The 15,018-nt window shown below is 44.8% G+C and overlaps 1 protein-coding gene across 1 annotated transcript in view; it reads right to left on the reverse strand.

The window, feature by feature from the left end:
- Positions 1-256: 256 nt before the first annotated feature.
- LOC126272708 (thyrotropin-releasing hormone receptor-like) overlaps positions 257-15,018 on the reverse strand; it is a 124,100-nt gene continuing 109,338 nt past the window's right edge. Inside the window, exons 3-4 of the mRNA XM_049975743.1 lie at positions 9,767-10,058; positions 257-331 (exon numbers count right to left, since the gene is read on the reverse strand). Coding sequence (XP_049831700.1) covers positions 257-331; positions 9,767-10,058 — 367 coding nt within the window. The remainder of the gene's footprint in view (positions 332-9,766; positions 10,059-15,018) is intronic.

Below are 15,018 nucleotides of genomic sequence, written 5' to 3' on the forward strand. Positions count from 1 at the left end.
CGTGCGATGTGTGTGTCTGACAAACAACTCAGGGCGCATCTTCTGCAGGACTTCTCAAGAGGTGCAGTGCACTACCTCTTATGGTTGATCGGCAACCAGCGACAGATATCAGCAAAGTTTGATCTCAGAAAGATTGAGTGAGCGCATCTCCAGCTCAGTGCTTCCACCGTCTTAAGCAAGACAATATCACAGATCTAATCTCGCGACATCTATCCGTAAAGTAGCTATGTTCACCTTTCTTACAATGACACTGAGCTTAATGACTCACAAGTCCACGTGCTAAACCCGAGTATTCAGCCCCATAAGAAATCCGCTGCAGATGGTATATGTCCTGTGTACAACGTAAAACAGTTAAAATTCATGCAAAGATTTGCTTAAAGTGGCCTGAATACTGTATTGCTTTCTGTTTATAGGAGGGATGATCTGAGTTGAACGTACCACAAAACAAGTGAAATTATCGTATTATTTCAAGTTGAAGACTTTCATGCTCCTCCTGGTAAGATACATACAATCTTTAGAAAAGCACCTACGCCTAACCTGCAAGCCTTCACACAACACCCTTTGGATCAAATTTTATTACTGCCAGTCGTTCCATGTCCTACTCCCCTTGAAAATAGAGAAGTGGAAGAAGCATTACGTGCCTTTTGTGTATGAGGTGTACTCCGTCTAGCAACTTCAAAATCTGTGTCACTTATGCGCTGCACTATTTACCGCTACGGAGAGATTCAGTCAAAGGCAGACATATATTAAACCACTGTACGATGATGTTGTCTAGTACTTGTTGGAACACATAGTTCGTGTTCCTGGTTTAGGGTCGATATTCAGTACACTTCCGAGATGATACATTTTTCTCGGATTATCAGCCGAGTCAAGGCTTCGTTCTGAGGAGACGTTTCGACAAGTTTCCTACTTGTCATCTTCAGTCGAAGTGTCAGTTCCAATGCGTGCCTTTATAGTCGCTGGACCAAAGCCCTCGACTGCAACTGCTGTGCCGGAAAGCGTGTCGCCGGTGGCGGACGGTGGTGGTGGGAGTTGTGGACGGTATATGGGGAGGGGAGGGGGTGAGGAAGAGGTCAACGGGGGGGGGGGGGGGGGGGGAGCGGCGTGCTGGAGGGTTCGAGCGTTGGCTCCTGGCGCTGCCTCACTATTCCATTCGCTTCCTTCCGATGAGAGCGCTCTTGCCGTATCCCCAAGCGGAGCTTAGCTATAAAACGCTTTCCCGTTTTACAAGATCATGGTGGACCCATATCTACAGTGCCTCTGTGATGTCAGAGTCTCAGAAGCCGTTCACCCAGCACAGTACCTTGGTCTGTTCGAAGTTAAACTTCGCTGTGACTGTGCTCTGCGGCTGCAGAGATGCACTGTTTGCAATGTTCCCAAATAATGCTATAGACTGTACATGTCCATAGTCCTAATTTGTCTTTCATTGATCCGAACACATTTTTGATTTTAGCTGATAAACGGAAAATGGTTGTAATGCTGGTTTTCTCCAAAATCTTGGCGCTCTTTGTCGTGGGGGTCCCGTATGTGGAAGGAACGCCAAACGCTTTGTGTCTTCTTCTGATTCGTCTTGTTTCATATCCTTCTTCGGCTGCGGAGGGCGTCTTATCTGTGTCTCCGAGTAGCCGTTGCTGCGAAAAGTCTCCCGAATATGCTGCAACTCGGTGGTTAGACCCGCCTTGTTGCATATGCTTGGTGCTCTATGTACCGAGGTGTTGAGCGCGGGTGTCCGCTGTGCTGGATGGTAGCACCAGTTACAGGACAGTGCGCCTCTTCTTTCTGTAGACAGTTTGTCCCAGCGTGCCGTCAGTTTTCTGCTTTATCAGGACATCGAGGAAAGGTAGGCATCCGTTGTCTTCTATCTTCATATCGAACTTCATAATCTCTCGTATGGTGTTAAGTTGATCAAAAAATTCTTGCATGTTTTCTTCGCCATGCGGCCACGAATATGAAGTGTTCGTCCACTCACGACGCGCCTCCTCGTTCGGCATGACAATGCGAGGCGACACGCGATTGTCGCGACATCTGTGGGAGTCTGACGCCCGTGCGTCGCCTTCACTCATCGTCCTCCTTACAGGCCCGACATGGCCCCCACCCGATTTCCATCTCCTTCCCAAACTAAAAGAATGCCTTCGAGGTCTTCACTTTGGTAGCGATGAAGCGGTGCGAGCAAACGTGAGGTATGTCGGGAGAAAAGTATTCACCTCCGGGGTTAGTTTGTTGAGAAATAAATATGTAGACATGAAGAATAAAGATGTGGAATGTTGCTAAGTTATGTTTATTTTAAATGCTTTGAGAGTTTTTACATAAACACTTGACGCCAATACATTGTATATTAGTGTCCTACTGATTGCGGGCCATTGCAATGAAGACTTCTTTAAGTACACGTACCAAACATTTCACTTTAGTTACGTCGATCATGTGGAAAGTAATAAATTTCCTTTCACATAGACACCCTCACCTACATCAAAACGAGTCGATCGAATTATATTTTAAAAGCAGGATTGACCATGTATGTAGATGTCTACCTAATCTCTTCTTGTATGCAATGATTTTTTTAAAAATTTATTCATTAATAATAGATTTAAATTTACAATGTAAGATAACCAATCAAGTGGATTTCATTCACTGTTCGAATCTAATACTCGCCATTTATTCATTAGCGAAGTACAAAACACTTGTTTAATTATAGAAGTAGATAATCCAAAATTCTAAAAAACTTGTAACACCCCACCCATCACTTATCTGGTTTTGGTATGTGTTCACCCCAGGTAACTGACTAACAGATCAACAGAGAGTGCAAAACTGCTGCAATGTCGGATATTGCAAAGAAAGTAATAATGCTCTGTGACTCCTGATTGAACTGTGGTGGCAGTGTCGACATTAATTGGTTCAGAATTGATCATTTTTAATTAAAAATGGATGCACATTGAAGTTATATTCAGCTATTGAACAAAGATGCAAATGTTGAACATAAAATTAATTAATAAAGTGACTTGGGATTTCAACTACTTGATTGAAAACAGATGCAGTCGATTAGCACAGATTTATTTTAACTCACGACCTTCAATCATCACATTACATGACTCTCCTAACAGGCAGTGGTAACAAATTGCGTTTGCGTGGAATAAAGCACGATAAATCAAAAGTAATTCCTATCAACTGACCCAGGCGTAATGCGAAGTGAGAGAAGAATTCTACAATACATGCTCCATGAAACCCTCATGGAAACTTTGCCGATGTGATCCAGCAAATTAATCAATGGCCGGAGCGGGCGTAATATCACCAAATACAGCATGACAGAGCAGTGTCGTGCGGACGTCGGCCGACCTCGTGGTGCTGCAAGGCTGCGCTCGTCTTCTCACTCCTAGCTATCTTGCTCAGTACATAGCTGAACCAAAACTTCCTATCTCGAAGCTCAATCGTTCAGTTTGCTAAGTCCTAAGCTGCAGAGATGCTCACTCTTTCCAGGCAAGCTGAGTAAAGAACGCCACGTCCACACTCTAAGCAAGCTGGGACAGGAAGACCTCTACGGAGACTTCTCACAGTCTGCTCTTCGTCTCGGTTTCCCCTCCAGCAAAATCACTTACGCCAATTGCAGCACAAGTCGTGTTAATTATGCGTCGCTTCCCACCGCCGATCTATGCCTGCCCTGGGAAGTGAACAAATTCCCACAAAATTTCCCCTCCTCTCTGCTATGCAGCTCCTCCCAGGCCACCCATCAAGGTTAGCGTCTGCACAAACACCAAGTTTTCTGGAATTCTGACTCCCAGAAGAGTACTTGAAATTCCTTGGTCCTACATTCCCAATGGAGGCTGACGTACTTCATTCTGTCGCTCTTCACCTGATTTCCTTCAGACTCTGTGAATTCAGCATGAAGTTGCTATAGTCACGAACAAGCATATTTTGACCTCTGTTGACCACTCCACCATAGCTTTGCATGGCTTTCTCGCATGTTTCACAGAAAACTGGACGACGGACATTTATCAACAGGCGTACAAGTTCTCCATCTGTTTCCCGGTACACCAGCATGGAGTCGGGGTCAACAACCCACTCACTGTCACTCATCTTAACGTGGCTGGAGGCCACACACCGTTACCGCTTTCTCTGAGCTTGAGCCGCCCTAAGCTGCCTATTGTTACTTCCCTTAGCCACTCCCCCAGCGGCCACAGTCAGTTCTGAGTACTTCCCTGGGGTAAACTAGCCTCCAGTAAATCGACGTATTTCCACAAAGTTTTCATGTCGTGTGAATTACTATAAAAACCATCACCCAACATTAATTATTCCAATACGTCCATACTATACTCTCTACATGATGCATTGTGCCTTGTCAGTCATTTTTGTTCAGCCCTACTGTTCGCTCAACGTGAGTTAGGTGATCTTTAATGACTTCATGTAAGGGGCATAGTTCTTGCCATCTTACAAACTATACTTTAGGAACATTAAACTTGGTGACATATGGGTCTTTAGCAAGTTTGCTGAAGGGATAAAATAATTTCAAACGCCGAAACGCTTAGTAGCATTTCACCTCACATTTCACATACGTGTTCATCATCCGTCAAGTTTGGTAACTATGCTAACGGAAACACTTAGCCAATCACAACTAAGATAACATCTGTAGTTGATCTTTGCAGAATAACTAATGATGGACATCAGATACCATCACTTCAAATGTGAAGTCTATTGAGAAAACTTTAGACTTTTCATTTCCGAAACAATTCAAAATAATTTCGAATCCTTGTAGATAAAACTATAGAAATTGTCAACAAGTCTGAAATGACTGATAGAGAAAAATACTAGAGAAATGTTTGGCTCTGTTTGTTACTGAAATAACAATGGGAATACAAAATTAATCAATCTAGATTTATTGCAACACAAAATTAAATTAACAATGATTAGTACATGTTAGTATAGAATTTTGTGTCTGTGAGAGCTTGCTGTTCGTATCAGTTTTGGCGGCGTTTTGCCTCACGGCTGAGTTACAAAGTGTCGCATCGACAATGACTGAAAGAGCTGGTATTCATCAATCCTGAATTCTTAATTCCAAGGTCCATTTTATATGGTGTTTCGAGTAATGTCCGGTTGCAGTAATTATTGTGGAAACTCTAATGTCATAGCATTCCAGAATTCTGTTTTAAACGGTGTGAACTAGTACGATGTAACTGATATCTCAGGATAAGTTGGTGTCCTGTATTACAGTCCATGCTGATTACCATACCGTGACTGTTTGTGCTATCTATATGAGGATAGTTGTGAATTTCATTGCTCATATAGTGGAACTATTCGTTACAAATCTATCACTTAAAAATAAACGATGAAGATGTGATTGTCTGTGTTGGCTGAATTTTTTACCGTCCGTCCTTGGCAGAACCTAACAATAATATTCAGAAGCAAAACATCTCCTAAAGTTCTGCAAAATTATATTTGTGGCACTTGAAGCTTCGCCGGCGGATATGTTGCAAATTGTCCTCACGGATGAGTCCGAAACGGGGCGTCGACATGCGGATACCGCCAGTCGTGCCTAGCCGCCAGTAAGGTTGAACCACCTGAAGAAATCGAGCAGTTGCTCCGAGAAAATGTTGTGGAATTTGCACAACGTGATCCGGCGACAAACCAGTGAAGACTATTTACAAAGTTATATTTATTTTCTCACGTACAGGTTTTCGGTTCCTAAGGCCATATTCAGGTGATATCGCAAACACAAACATAATGTGCTACTTGCACAAATATTATTCGTACAGTAGATACGAAACATTACATTTTTGTCGCGTAGAATATTTACATTAAATAAACAGGAGGTAAAAATAGTTTTCACGTGGAGACACATTAAACAACTAATGAGAAATAAGATAAATTCATGGTTTTAAACTATATCTATTAGCCAGAACATTATGACTAGCGACCTACTATCGATACGAATCTGTCCAGGTGCTGGCAGCGTCATCTGGCGAGGAATGACGTACTCAGACACACGCGCGGTGCCTGCAGTACGAGTGAACGTGCTGTCCGTGTCTAGAGTGGAGAAAACGCGTGATTTATCTGAGTTTGACTGAGGACAGGTCGTCATAACTGGCCCGGAGGCCCAGCACGACAATTTTGGAAACTACAGGCCTTTCGGGTTCTGTGGTGAGTGTCATCAATACGTGGTGAAACCAAGGGGAAATCGTGCTCAGACGTCGCGAGGTTCCGTGGCCACACCTCATTACAGATGACGGACGTCGTAGGCTGTGCAGACTGATAAAACGGGACAGATGGCGAACTGTTGCAGAACTGACGTCAGACTTTAATGCTGGGCAGAGTACAAAAGTGTCTGCACACACAGTGCACCAAACACTGCTAGCGATGGGCTTCCGCAGCGGACGACACCTTGCATGTGCCAATGTTAACACCACGGCATAGGCAGCTGCGAATGAAATGAGCAAATGGCCACCGGCGCTAGGAGTTGGTGGCAAAGCGTTTCATGGTCTGACGAATCCCGACACCATCTTCATCATGCCGACAGGAGGACGCAAATCTGACGTATTCCAGGGGAACAGCGCCTGACACCTCTACTGCGAAGATGAATACAAGTTGGCCGCGCCTCCATTGGGAAACGTTCTCGTGGGCATCCACGAGTCCAGTGCAACTCGTGTAAGGCACCATGACGGCCAAGAACAATCGTATATTGGTTGAACACTACAAACAACCCTTGATGACAATTATGTTCCCCGACGGCAATGGCATTTTTCAGCAAGATGATGCGCCATGTCACAAGGCCAGGAGTGTGATGCAGTGGTTCGAGGAACAAAGTAGTGAGTCACAGTTGATGTCTAGGTCTGAATCTTATCGAACGCAACTGGGATGTGATTGAATGTTACGTCACAGCTCATCGCCCTCCCCTCAAGAATTTACAGGAATTAGGTGACCCGTGTATGCATATGTGGTCCCAGCTCCCTTCGATGAGCTACTAAGGCTTTACTGCTTCCGTGCCAGGAGCTGTCGCCGTTGTTATCAGTGCCAAAGGTGGACATACGGGCTAGTTGGTAAGCGGTCATAATGTTGTCCCTGATCAGTGTAGTATCTGTAACGAAAACTTAATTTAAGAAAAAAGAAATTGAGTCTGCTCATTTAATACTCGTGCTGTATTCCATGCCATGTGTCTATCGATTTTCAGTATTTCCAGTAGGGTCATCTTTCTGCTTTTCTTAACAGAATCTAAAACTTCACATGCTACATAGTCGGAAAGTTTTTCTGCTAAACGAACATCAGAAAAGGTCTTTCTCTCCACATCCTTTCATATTCACGTATCCTAATTGTACATCTCTATCTGACCGACCAATATACATTTTTTTACACTGCCTGCAAGTGAGTTTCCCAAGGGGTGCAGTCTCTCTTTACTGCGCTGGCGTACGCCTTCGTCAGAGCCCTGGTCGGCACTAGGAAACATTATATAGCAGGCCCTGAACTAGGCACGCCTATGACAGGAGAAGACCAAGACACGCCCCCAGGCTACGCGCCGACAACGCCCCCTGGACGGCGTGCATATAGGCCGACACCGCCGACATAACTCTGTCAGTCTCTCGACCTCAGTACGTCGCATCGGGACCCAGTTCGCACTGAATCTCGCACTGTGCTCTAGACTTCCACAGTGATAGTCATCGCCTCGCAACTTAGCTAACTCTGCGGGAACGTTAGTCATTGTACATACTTGTGATATGGACAAGACTCACGAATTAGTACATGTTATTTGATTGCTCTTAACCACTGACCTTCAGACAGAACATCACTGAAGTTGAGTATTCAATTGATTCCTGTAATAAAATGTGTTTTAACCACGTGTGCACTTTGCGTTATAGTGAGAGGGGACCGGCCAACCGCCTTTCACGCTGCCCTCTCATCGCAATCAGCCGGGATCCACAAAACATCACAAGAGGGCACAGTCATAACGTTTTGTATTGAATAAAAATTTTGATATGTTGTGATTAAATGCCGAAATGTTGCTGATATACGCAACTTTACACCATGTTTGTAACTGTTGAGTCATTGCTGTTAACAGTGTACAGTAGTGGTGTAACTATCCTTTTCCTTTTTTTCGTTTTATATCATCAATTAGGGCACAGGCATAGCCATTGGTGAGAGCGGTATGCCCGATGGTCTGTAGCTCTGTTTGAAAGGCTGATTCAAATAATGGAACAGATAAGAGGCGAAGCACCTTCGAATGAGAGGGTACATATTTGTGTCTGTGTGGGTGCTGGGATCTTTCCGGTGTTATCGCATCAGTAGCTAAGTTTATATCTGTAAACGCTAAATAAGTGTCGTCTTGTATTGATATCTACATTAAGGTCCAAGAAATTTATAGAAGAGTTGTAAAATGAATTTTCTTGTGTTGTGAGTTTAAATGTTGTAGTAACGTATCTAACTGTCTACTATTACCGGTCCACAAACACATCATAGACATATCTGAGACAGTACTTAATGTTGCTATTCATTGGCTCTTGCTGTAAGAAATTTTTCGAGACATTCTATGAAAATTTCACATAGTATAGGACTAAGAGGTGAGCCCATAGCTAGGTCATCAGTCTGACTACAATACTTGTGTTGAAACTGGAAGTAGTTCTGTTATACTCACATTTGAGTAGCATCGATTATGTCATGTATATCTGAACGATTTACTTCGGATTCGTGCAGAAGATCTGTTAATATGTTTATACGTTTGTCAGTAGGAGCATTTGCAAATCAGTTAGTGAAATCGAATGACACTAGTTTACAACTGGGTGAGATATATCTTTAATTTTTTCAACTAAAATCACGGAATTCCTGATACCAAACTTCGGTCTAGAACAGGTTATCTTATTAATGATATAGTCTGCCTGCTTCTCTAGCAGGTAACATAGAGCAGAAAAGGATGACGTTATTGGGCATAGTCGAACATCTTTATGTAATTTTAGCAAGCTATATAGTCTAGGGGCCATGGGATTCATCTATTTCTCATCAGTTGTTAAGTGTATCTACATATAGAAACTTCTTTCATCCTCCCCCTTTTTGAGTTAATGTAATTGTTTCTGTGTGACAAAAAATGTAGTTTTCCCCATGTATACAGTCTGCCATTTTCGTATCTTCTGCACAAACAGCATCTGTGTAAGGGTCAAATCATGTTTATCTGTCTTTGCGTCGTTCAACTGTCACCTAAAGATGGCCTGAAAAGCCGAAAGTGTTTTCCCTTTCAATATTAGCTGCCACGGACAGATATTCACCTGGGCTCGCATGGGATCTGTAGTAGTAATAAAAGGCAGTTTGACTGTTATGTACTGCAAAAACGTTACTACAGAGCACTCGCATCATTCCGTGCTCCGTATCTTGTCTGATGCACATTATAGCACGGTCACACAGCATGTCATCAGGACAGGATCGTGATTTGAGGATCATGATAGTGAATTGATTCTGATGTGTTGACTAGCTGATGTAATCGTAACGGGACACAGCAGAGTCGGTATCAGCCGCCAACTCAGTGCTCACAACCACCAGCCCAAAGTTTATGGGAATTACACGAGCTTTGCAGAGATATCTGTTGTCCAAAAATCGCAGCAGTATTTTCAGTTATAATGTAAATTAATAGGCTGTTAAAGAGGCGGTCATAATGTGTCAGCGAGTTTAACTCAGTTGGACGTCCTGTGTCTCGGCGACGAGGAGCTACGGGCAGCGAGCGGCGAGGCGTCACCTGGCAGCGGGCGGCGACGCCGGCGGTGTCGACGTCGGGGGGCGGCGCCCCGGCACCACGGGAGGAGGCGGCGGCGGCGCCGCGGCGGAAGAGGGCGCGCGCGATGAGCGCGTACAGCACACAGGACAGCAGCAGCGGCGCCACGTAGAAGGCGAGCAGGTCGCAGAAGAAGTACAGCAGGTAGTGGGCGCGCGGCAGCCGGAAGTCGCAGGCGCGCAGGTCGGGCAGGCCGCGGTAGCGCAGCGGCCGCGTCGACGTCAGCGCCAGCCAGGGCGCGCTGTAGCCGGCCGCCAGCGCCCACGCCAGCAGCGAGATGCGCTGCGCCCGCGACACCGAGCACAGCGCGTGGGCCCGCAGCGGCCTGCGGGCCGCAGCACGTGGTACACACCGGACACAGTAGCGAGGACCAGGCCGCACTGCTTTCTTCTTTCATCACTCGTTTATTACATCAGACAAAGACACATTTTAACACAAAATCTACCTACATGAAATATTTCTCTCAGTGAAGGTTAACATAAGCAGAGACAAAACTTAGTTCTCTTAAGAGTTTCTACTGGCAACAAATATTTAGGAGGCAATTTAAGGTTTATATCAATTTAGCCCAAACTCGTACCTAGTGATTGAATCACGACACAGACAGCTTAACAATTTCGGCAACAAGTAAATAGAGTGCATTTGTGCTCACAGTAACCAACTAATCACCAGCCTTGCCATTGAATAAGTTCAAAATGGTTCAAATGGCTCTGAGCACTATGGGACTTAATATCTATGGAACGAATTAGCAAGACCCAGCAACTAGGGGAGTTAATACCAACAGTCTTTAAATGTCTTGCTCCCCATTAAATAAACAAACTTATAGCAATTAAATGAATAACAAATCAAACACACTACGCTCCACTGAAATCTTCAGTGGAAGTCGAGCCAAAATGAAGATTCCATTAACTGACTCGCACTGAAGTCACTCTAAGCTCACCTCTGTGTTCCCAGACACGCATGGGGAAAACTTACATACAAGACAAGATTTTGAAGGGACACATCAGAAACGCCAGTAGTGGAGCTAACTCGTGCCACTGAAAATTAAGGTACTAGACCGGGGCACAAGGTGGTATACAATGAGGTTGCCTTAGTGTTACACTGCGCTCCAAAATATTAATTCGAATGGCCAATTCAAAATTAAGTGTACATAAACCAGCATTAATTAATGAGGAGTGACACCACATCGTTCGAAGAGATGACAACACTTAATTGAAAAGACGAATGGCGGATCCGGCGGTAACATCAAACACCTTCTCCGAGTTTTAAGCAGGAGTCACTTCCCGCTATACAAGTAAACATTTAATCAAGCACAAGGAAGGAACCCCAAAGAGAAAATTCAAATAAAACCCCCAAAAGATTATAAAGGGCAGGGAACCCCAACTATTTAAATTTAAAAGAATTAGCTCTCTCAAAACGCAGTGTAAACGCGAAGACCACACTTGAGAGGCCACCAAAATTGGTTACACAAGGTCTTATACATTTGCTTCTTTTCTTTAAAAGAAACACAAGGCTGCTTAAGTTTTGCTGGACGTCCGGTATGGCTCGTGTTGGATACACCAAGCAGCAACCCAAGCTAGACGGTCGCAACGCACGGCGAGCAAAATCAGGAGAGCAGACAGTCAGGCAGCCAACACATATCCTCCATCCTGAACCGGCAGACCGCGTACAGCCAACTCCACACTTCCGTGGTTGCTTCCCACCTCGTACCTCGCGGCGTCTCAGCAGGTCGCCCGAGCAAACATCAACTGCCACCCACCCCGCGAATGCCGAAAACAACAACGCAAGCAAAGATAAGAAACATCGAAGGATCGATAATGGACATCCAAGAGACTGGCGCGCCAGTAACGAGCTTCACTGCGAACATCCAAACGCCACCGCCAAACCTCAGTGAGTGCGGCAGCCCAGGCAACGGCAAAGGGCCGCCTTCCTGGGAGTGCGGTTACAGTTTGTTACATTCTCCTTGCTCCCACCCCGACACGTATTAGGTTAGTGTATAAGTTCGTAGCATTTTTGTGTGTCGTGTTGGTATTTCGGTTGCTACGCCTTCGTTTATCGATTGACATTTTTTTGTAGTTCACTGTTCCTATTTGAGTTTGCGTATTGTCTTGGGGTTTGCTAATGGAACTGTGGGCGCTAGAAAATGGAGTTGCAAGTGGAGAAATCGGAACAGTTCCGACGAATTCTTCTGTTCGATTTCGAGCAGGGGAGGCAGCCAGAAACATTTGCGTCATGTACGGGGATAATGTTACTCAACTGAAACGGAAAGAAAATGGTTTTCTCGTTTAAAACAGGATAATTTTGTTATTACTGACTGCCGGCCAGTGTGGCACAGCGGCTCTAGGCCTATCAGTCTGGAGCCGCGAAACCACTACGGTCGCAGGTTCGAATCCTGCCTCGGGCATGGATGTGTGTGATGTCCTTAGGTTAGTTAGATTATTTTAGGGGACATGACCTCAGATGTTAAATCCCATAGTGCTCAGAACCATTTGAACCATTTTATTAGTGACTCTCTGTGTTCACGAATATCTTCCGTGTTTGACGAAGATCATTTATATGCATTAATTACAACGATCCATGTCAGTCTACTGAATAACTGACAAATGTGATGAACTGTGATAATTCCACCATCGTGATAATTCCACATTTACATGCAATGGGAAAGGTGGTTGGCACATCTGCCTGCTCGTCATAAACTGGCTTGTGAACGTCACTGACTATTCCTATACTGTATCATTTCTGCTGGTGAGAAACGGTGTCTTTATGCTAACGCAAGGAAAAGAAAAGAACTGTTGACCTCAAACAAGGCAGCGACTCCCTGCACAAAGACCTGCACGCAACCACAAAACGTGATGTTACGAAACTTTTCCGAGATGTTACCATCACTGCCGATATTTATTGTTAACAGCAGAGACATGGTGCAGATGCAGCCCACGAACAACGACCAGCACGACAGCGAGAACGATAACCCCGCCCGCTTTCTCCTACACCTGCAAAAGCCACTGTGTGGGAGTTGGGTGGGAAACACATTCCCCGCTCACGTTATTCACCTAACCTCACGCCCTCACATTTTCGCCTTTTCCGATCTTTATCGAACACCTATCAAGGCAGGGTTTAGCAAAGATAAGTGGGGCCCGGGTCTCGACATTTTACTGGTCCTTCCCCTCTCCATCGCCGTCCAGGCCACAGCACTTATTGGCACCCCGTCCTCGGTGCCCAGGGTACGACTCTACACTTCATTGTCCCCCTTACCCCTTCCAGAAACACGTGTACAGTAGAAATGTCACTGTGGTGTCACCGCCAGACACCACACTTACTAGGTGGTAGCCTTTAAATCGGCCGCACTCCATTAGTATACGTCGGACCCGCGTGTCGCCACTGTCAGTGATTGCAGACCGAGCGCCGCCACACGTCAGGTCTAGTCTTGAGAGACTCCCTAGCACTCCACACAGTTGTACAGCCGACTTTGCTAGCGATGGTTCACTGCGTACATACACATACACATTTGCAGAGACGACAGTTTAGCATAGCCTTCAGCTACGTCATTTGCTACGACGTAGCAAGGCGCCACATTCAGTTACTAACAGATAATATTGTGAATCATGTACCGTCAAGAGCGGCGTTCATCATTAATGGATTAAAGTTAAGTATCAAACTAATTACGTCCACTTTCTGATTTCTAATTCCCTGTGATGCTCCAGACCTCACCTCAGTATAGTTCTTCCCTCCTCACGCCAGTCTGCGTGAGGTAAAACACGTGCATTTCGACCTCCTCTAGTAATACGATGTTGGCTTTTCTGCCAACACAACAATAACATACAAAATTTACTCTAGTACCTGACAGACGACAGACGACAGACGCCCTTACCCCCCCCCCCCCTCCTCCCGCTACACCGCACTGCTTCAAGGAACTTCACGTCTAGATGAAAATACGTGGATCGAGCAGGTGTACGCCTGAAAACTGGTTAATTTCTACAGCTACGGAATCGAAAAGCTACCCAGCGGTGCAGAGCGTTCTAAATATCTGAAGAGAATATGTTATTGATGACTAAAGACTGTGCCAGCCGGTGATGCCATGCGGTTCTAGGAGCTACAGTCAGGAACAGAGCGACCGCTACGGTGACAGGTTCGAATCCTGCCTCGGGCATGGATCTGTGTGATGTCCTTAGGTTAGTTAGGTTTAAGTAATTCTAAGTTCTAGGTGACTGATGACCTCAGAAGTTAAGGCCCATAGTGCTCAGAGCCATTTGAGCCATTTTTTGAACTAAAGACTCTGTCATTTGTATATGTTGTGTTCGTTAAAATTATGCGAAAATACTCCTATCTCCAACCCAACAATTTGGCCTCACTTTTGATGTGCAATGGTTTTCAAGGATTGAGTAAAAATAATAACAAAAAACAAATTTATCCACAGTCATAAAAAGGAAATACGACACTCATTTACAATGTTTCGATTCATTTCGTCCAAAATTTCATCCTTCGGTTTCTGGACCGTGTGTAGTGGATCCCACCGAGAGATGCGATATCTGAAATGATCCCAAAGGACGAGATCACACCTGAAGAGTCAAGGGATGTTGGAGGGCAGGAAACGTCTCCATTCTTGCAGATGAGATCACCAGAATTGATTTTCTGTATCGTGTTAACTGAATACAATGAGGTATGGCATGTGATCAAGTGTTATCGGGAGAATGTGTTTGTATTTGCGGAACATCAGTAAGCTGTCGCACTAAAAAATGGTTCAGCATGTGAACACAGCTTTGTGAATTCACAGTGACATCAAAGCAGCGATCTTCTTCGAAAAAATAAGCCCCGATGATTCCAGACAATGACACGCCACAACACATTAAGTCTTTCTGATAGTGAAATGGCATTTCATGAAGCTTATCAGGATTTCCACTTGACCAGTATCTATAGTTTTGGTTGTTAACAAAGTCTGACACATAAAAATTGGCCTAATCGCTCATGATCAGGTTGTCGCACACACCTGGGTTGAGTTCCCAACAGTTACTGTCAAAAGCGCTGTGTGTGTGGGAGGTCGTACACATTTAGTCTTTTGCAAATGGTTCAAATGGCTCTCAGGACTAGACTGACATGGATCGTTGTAATTAATGCATGTAAATGATATTCGTCAAACACGGAAGATATTCGAGAACACGGAGAATCACTAATAAAATGGTTCAAATGGTTCTGAGCACTATGGGATTTAACATCTGAGGTCATTTCCCCTACAATAATCTAACTAACCTAAGGACATCGCACACATCCATGCCCGAGGCAGGATTCCAACC

This window comes from Schistocerca gregaria, chromosome 5 (assembly GCF_023897955.1).
Source record: "Schistocerca gregaria isolate iqSchGreg1 chromosome 5, iqSchGreg1.2, whole genome shotgun sequence".
In the NCBI taxonomy this organism is placed as follows: Eukaryota; Metazoa; Arthropoda; class Insecta; order Orthoptera; family Acrididae; genus Schistocerca; species Schistocerca gregaria.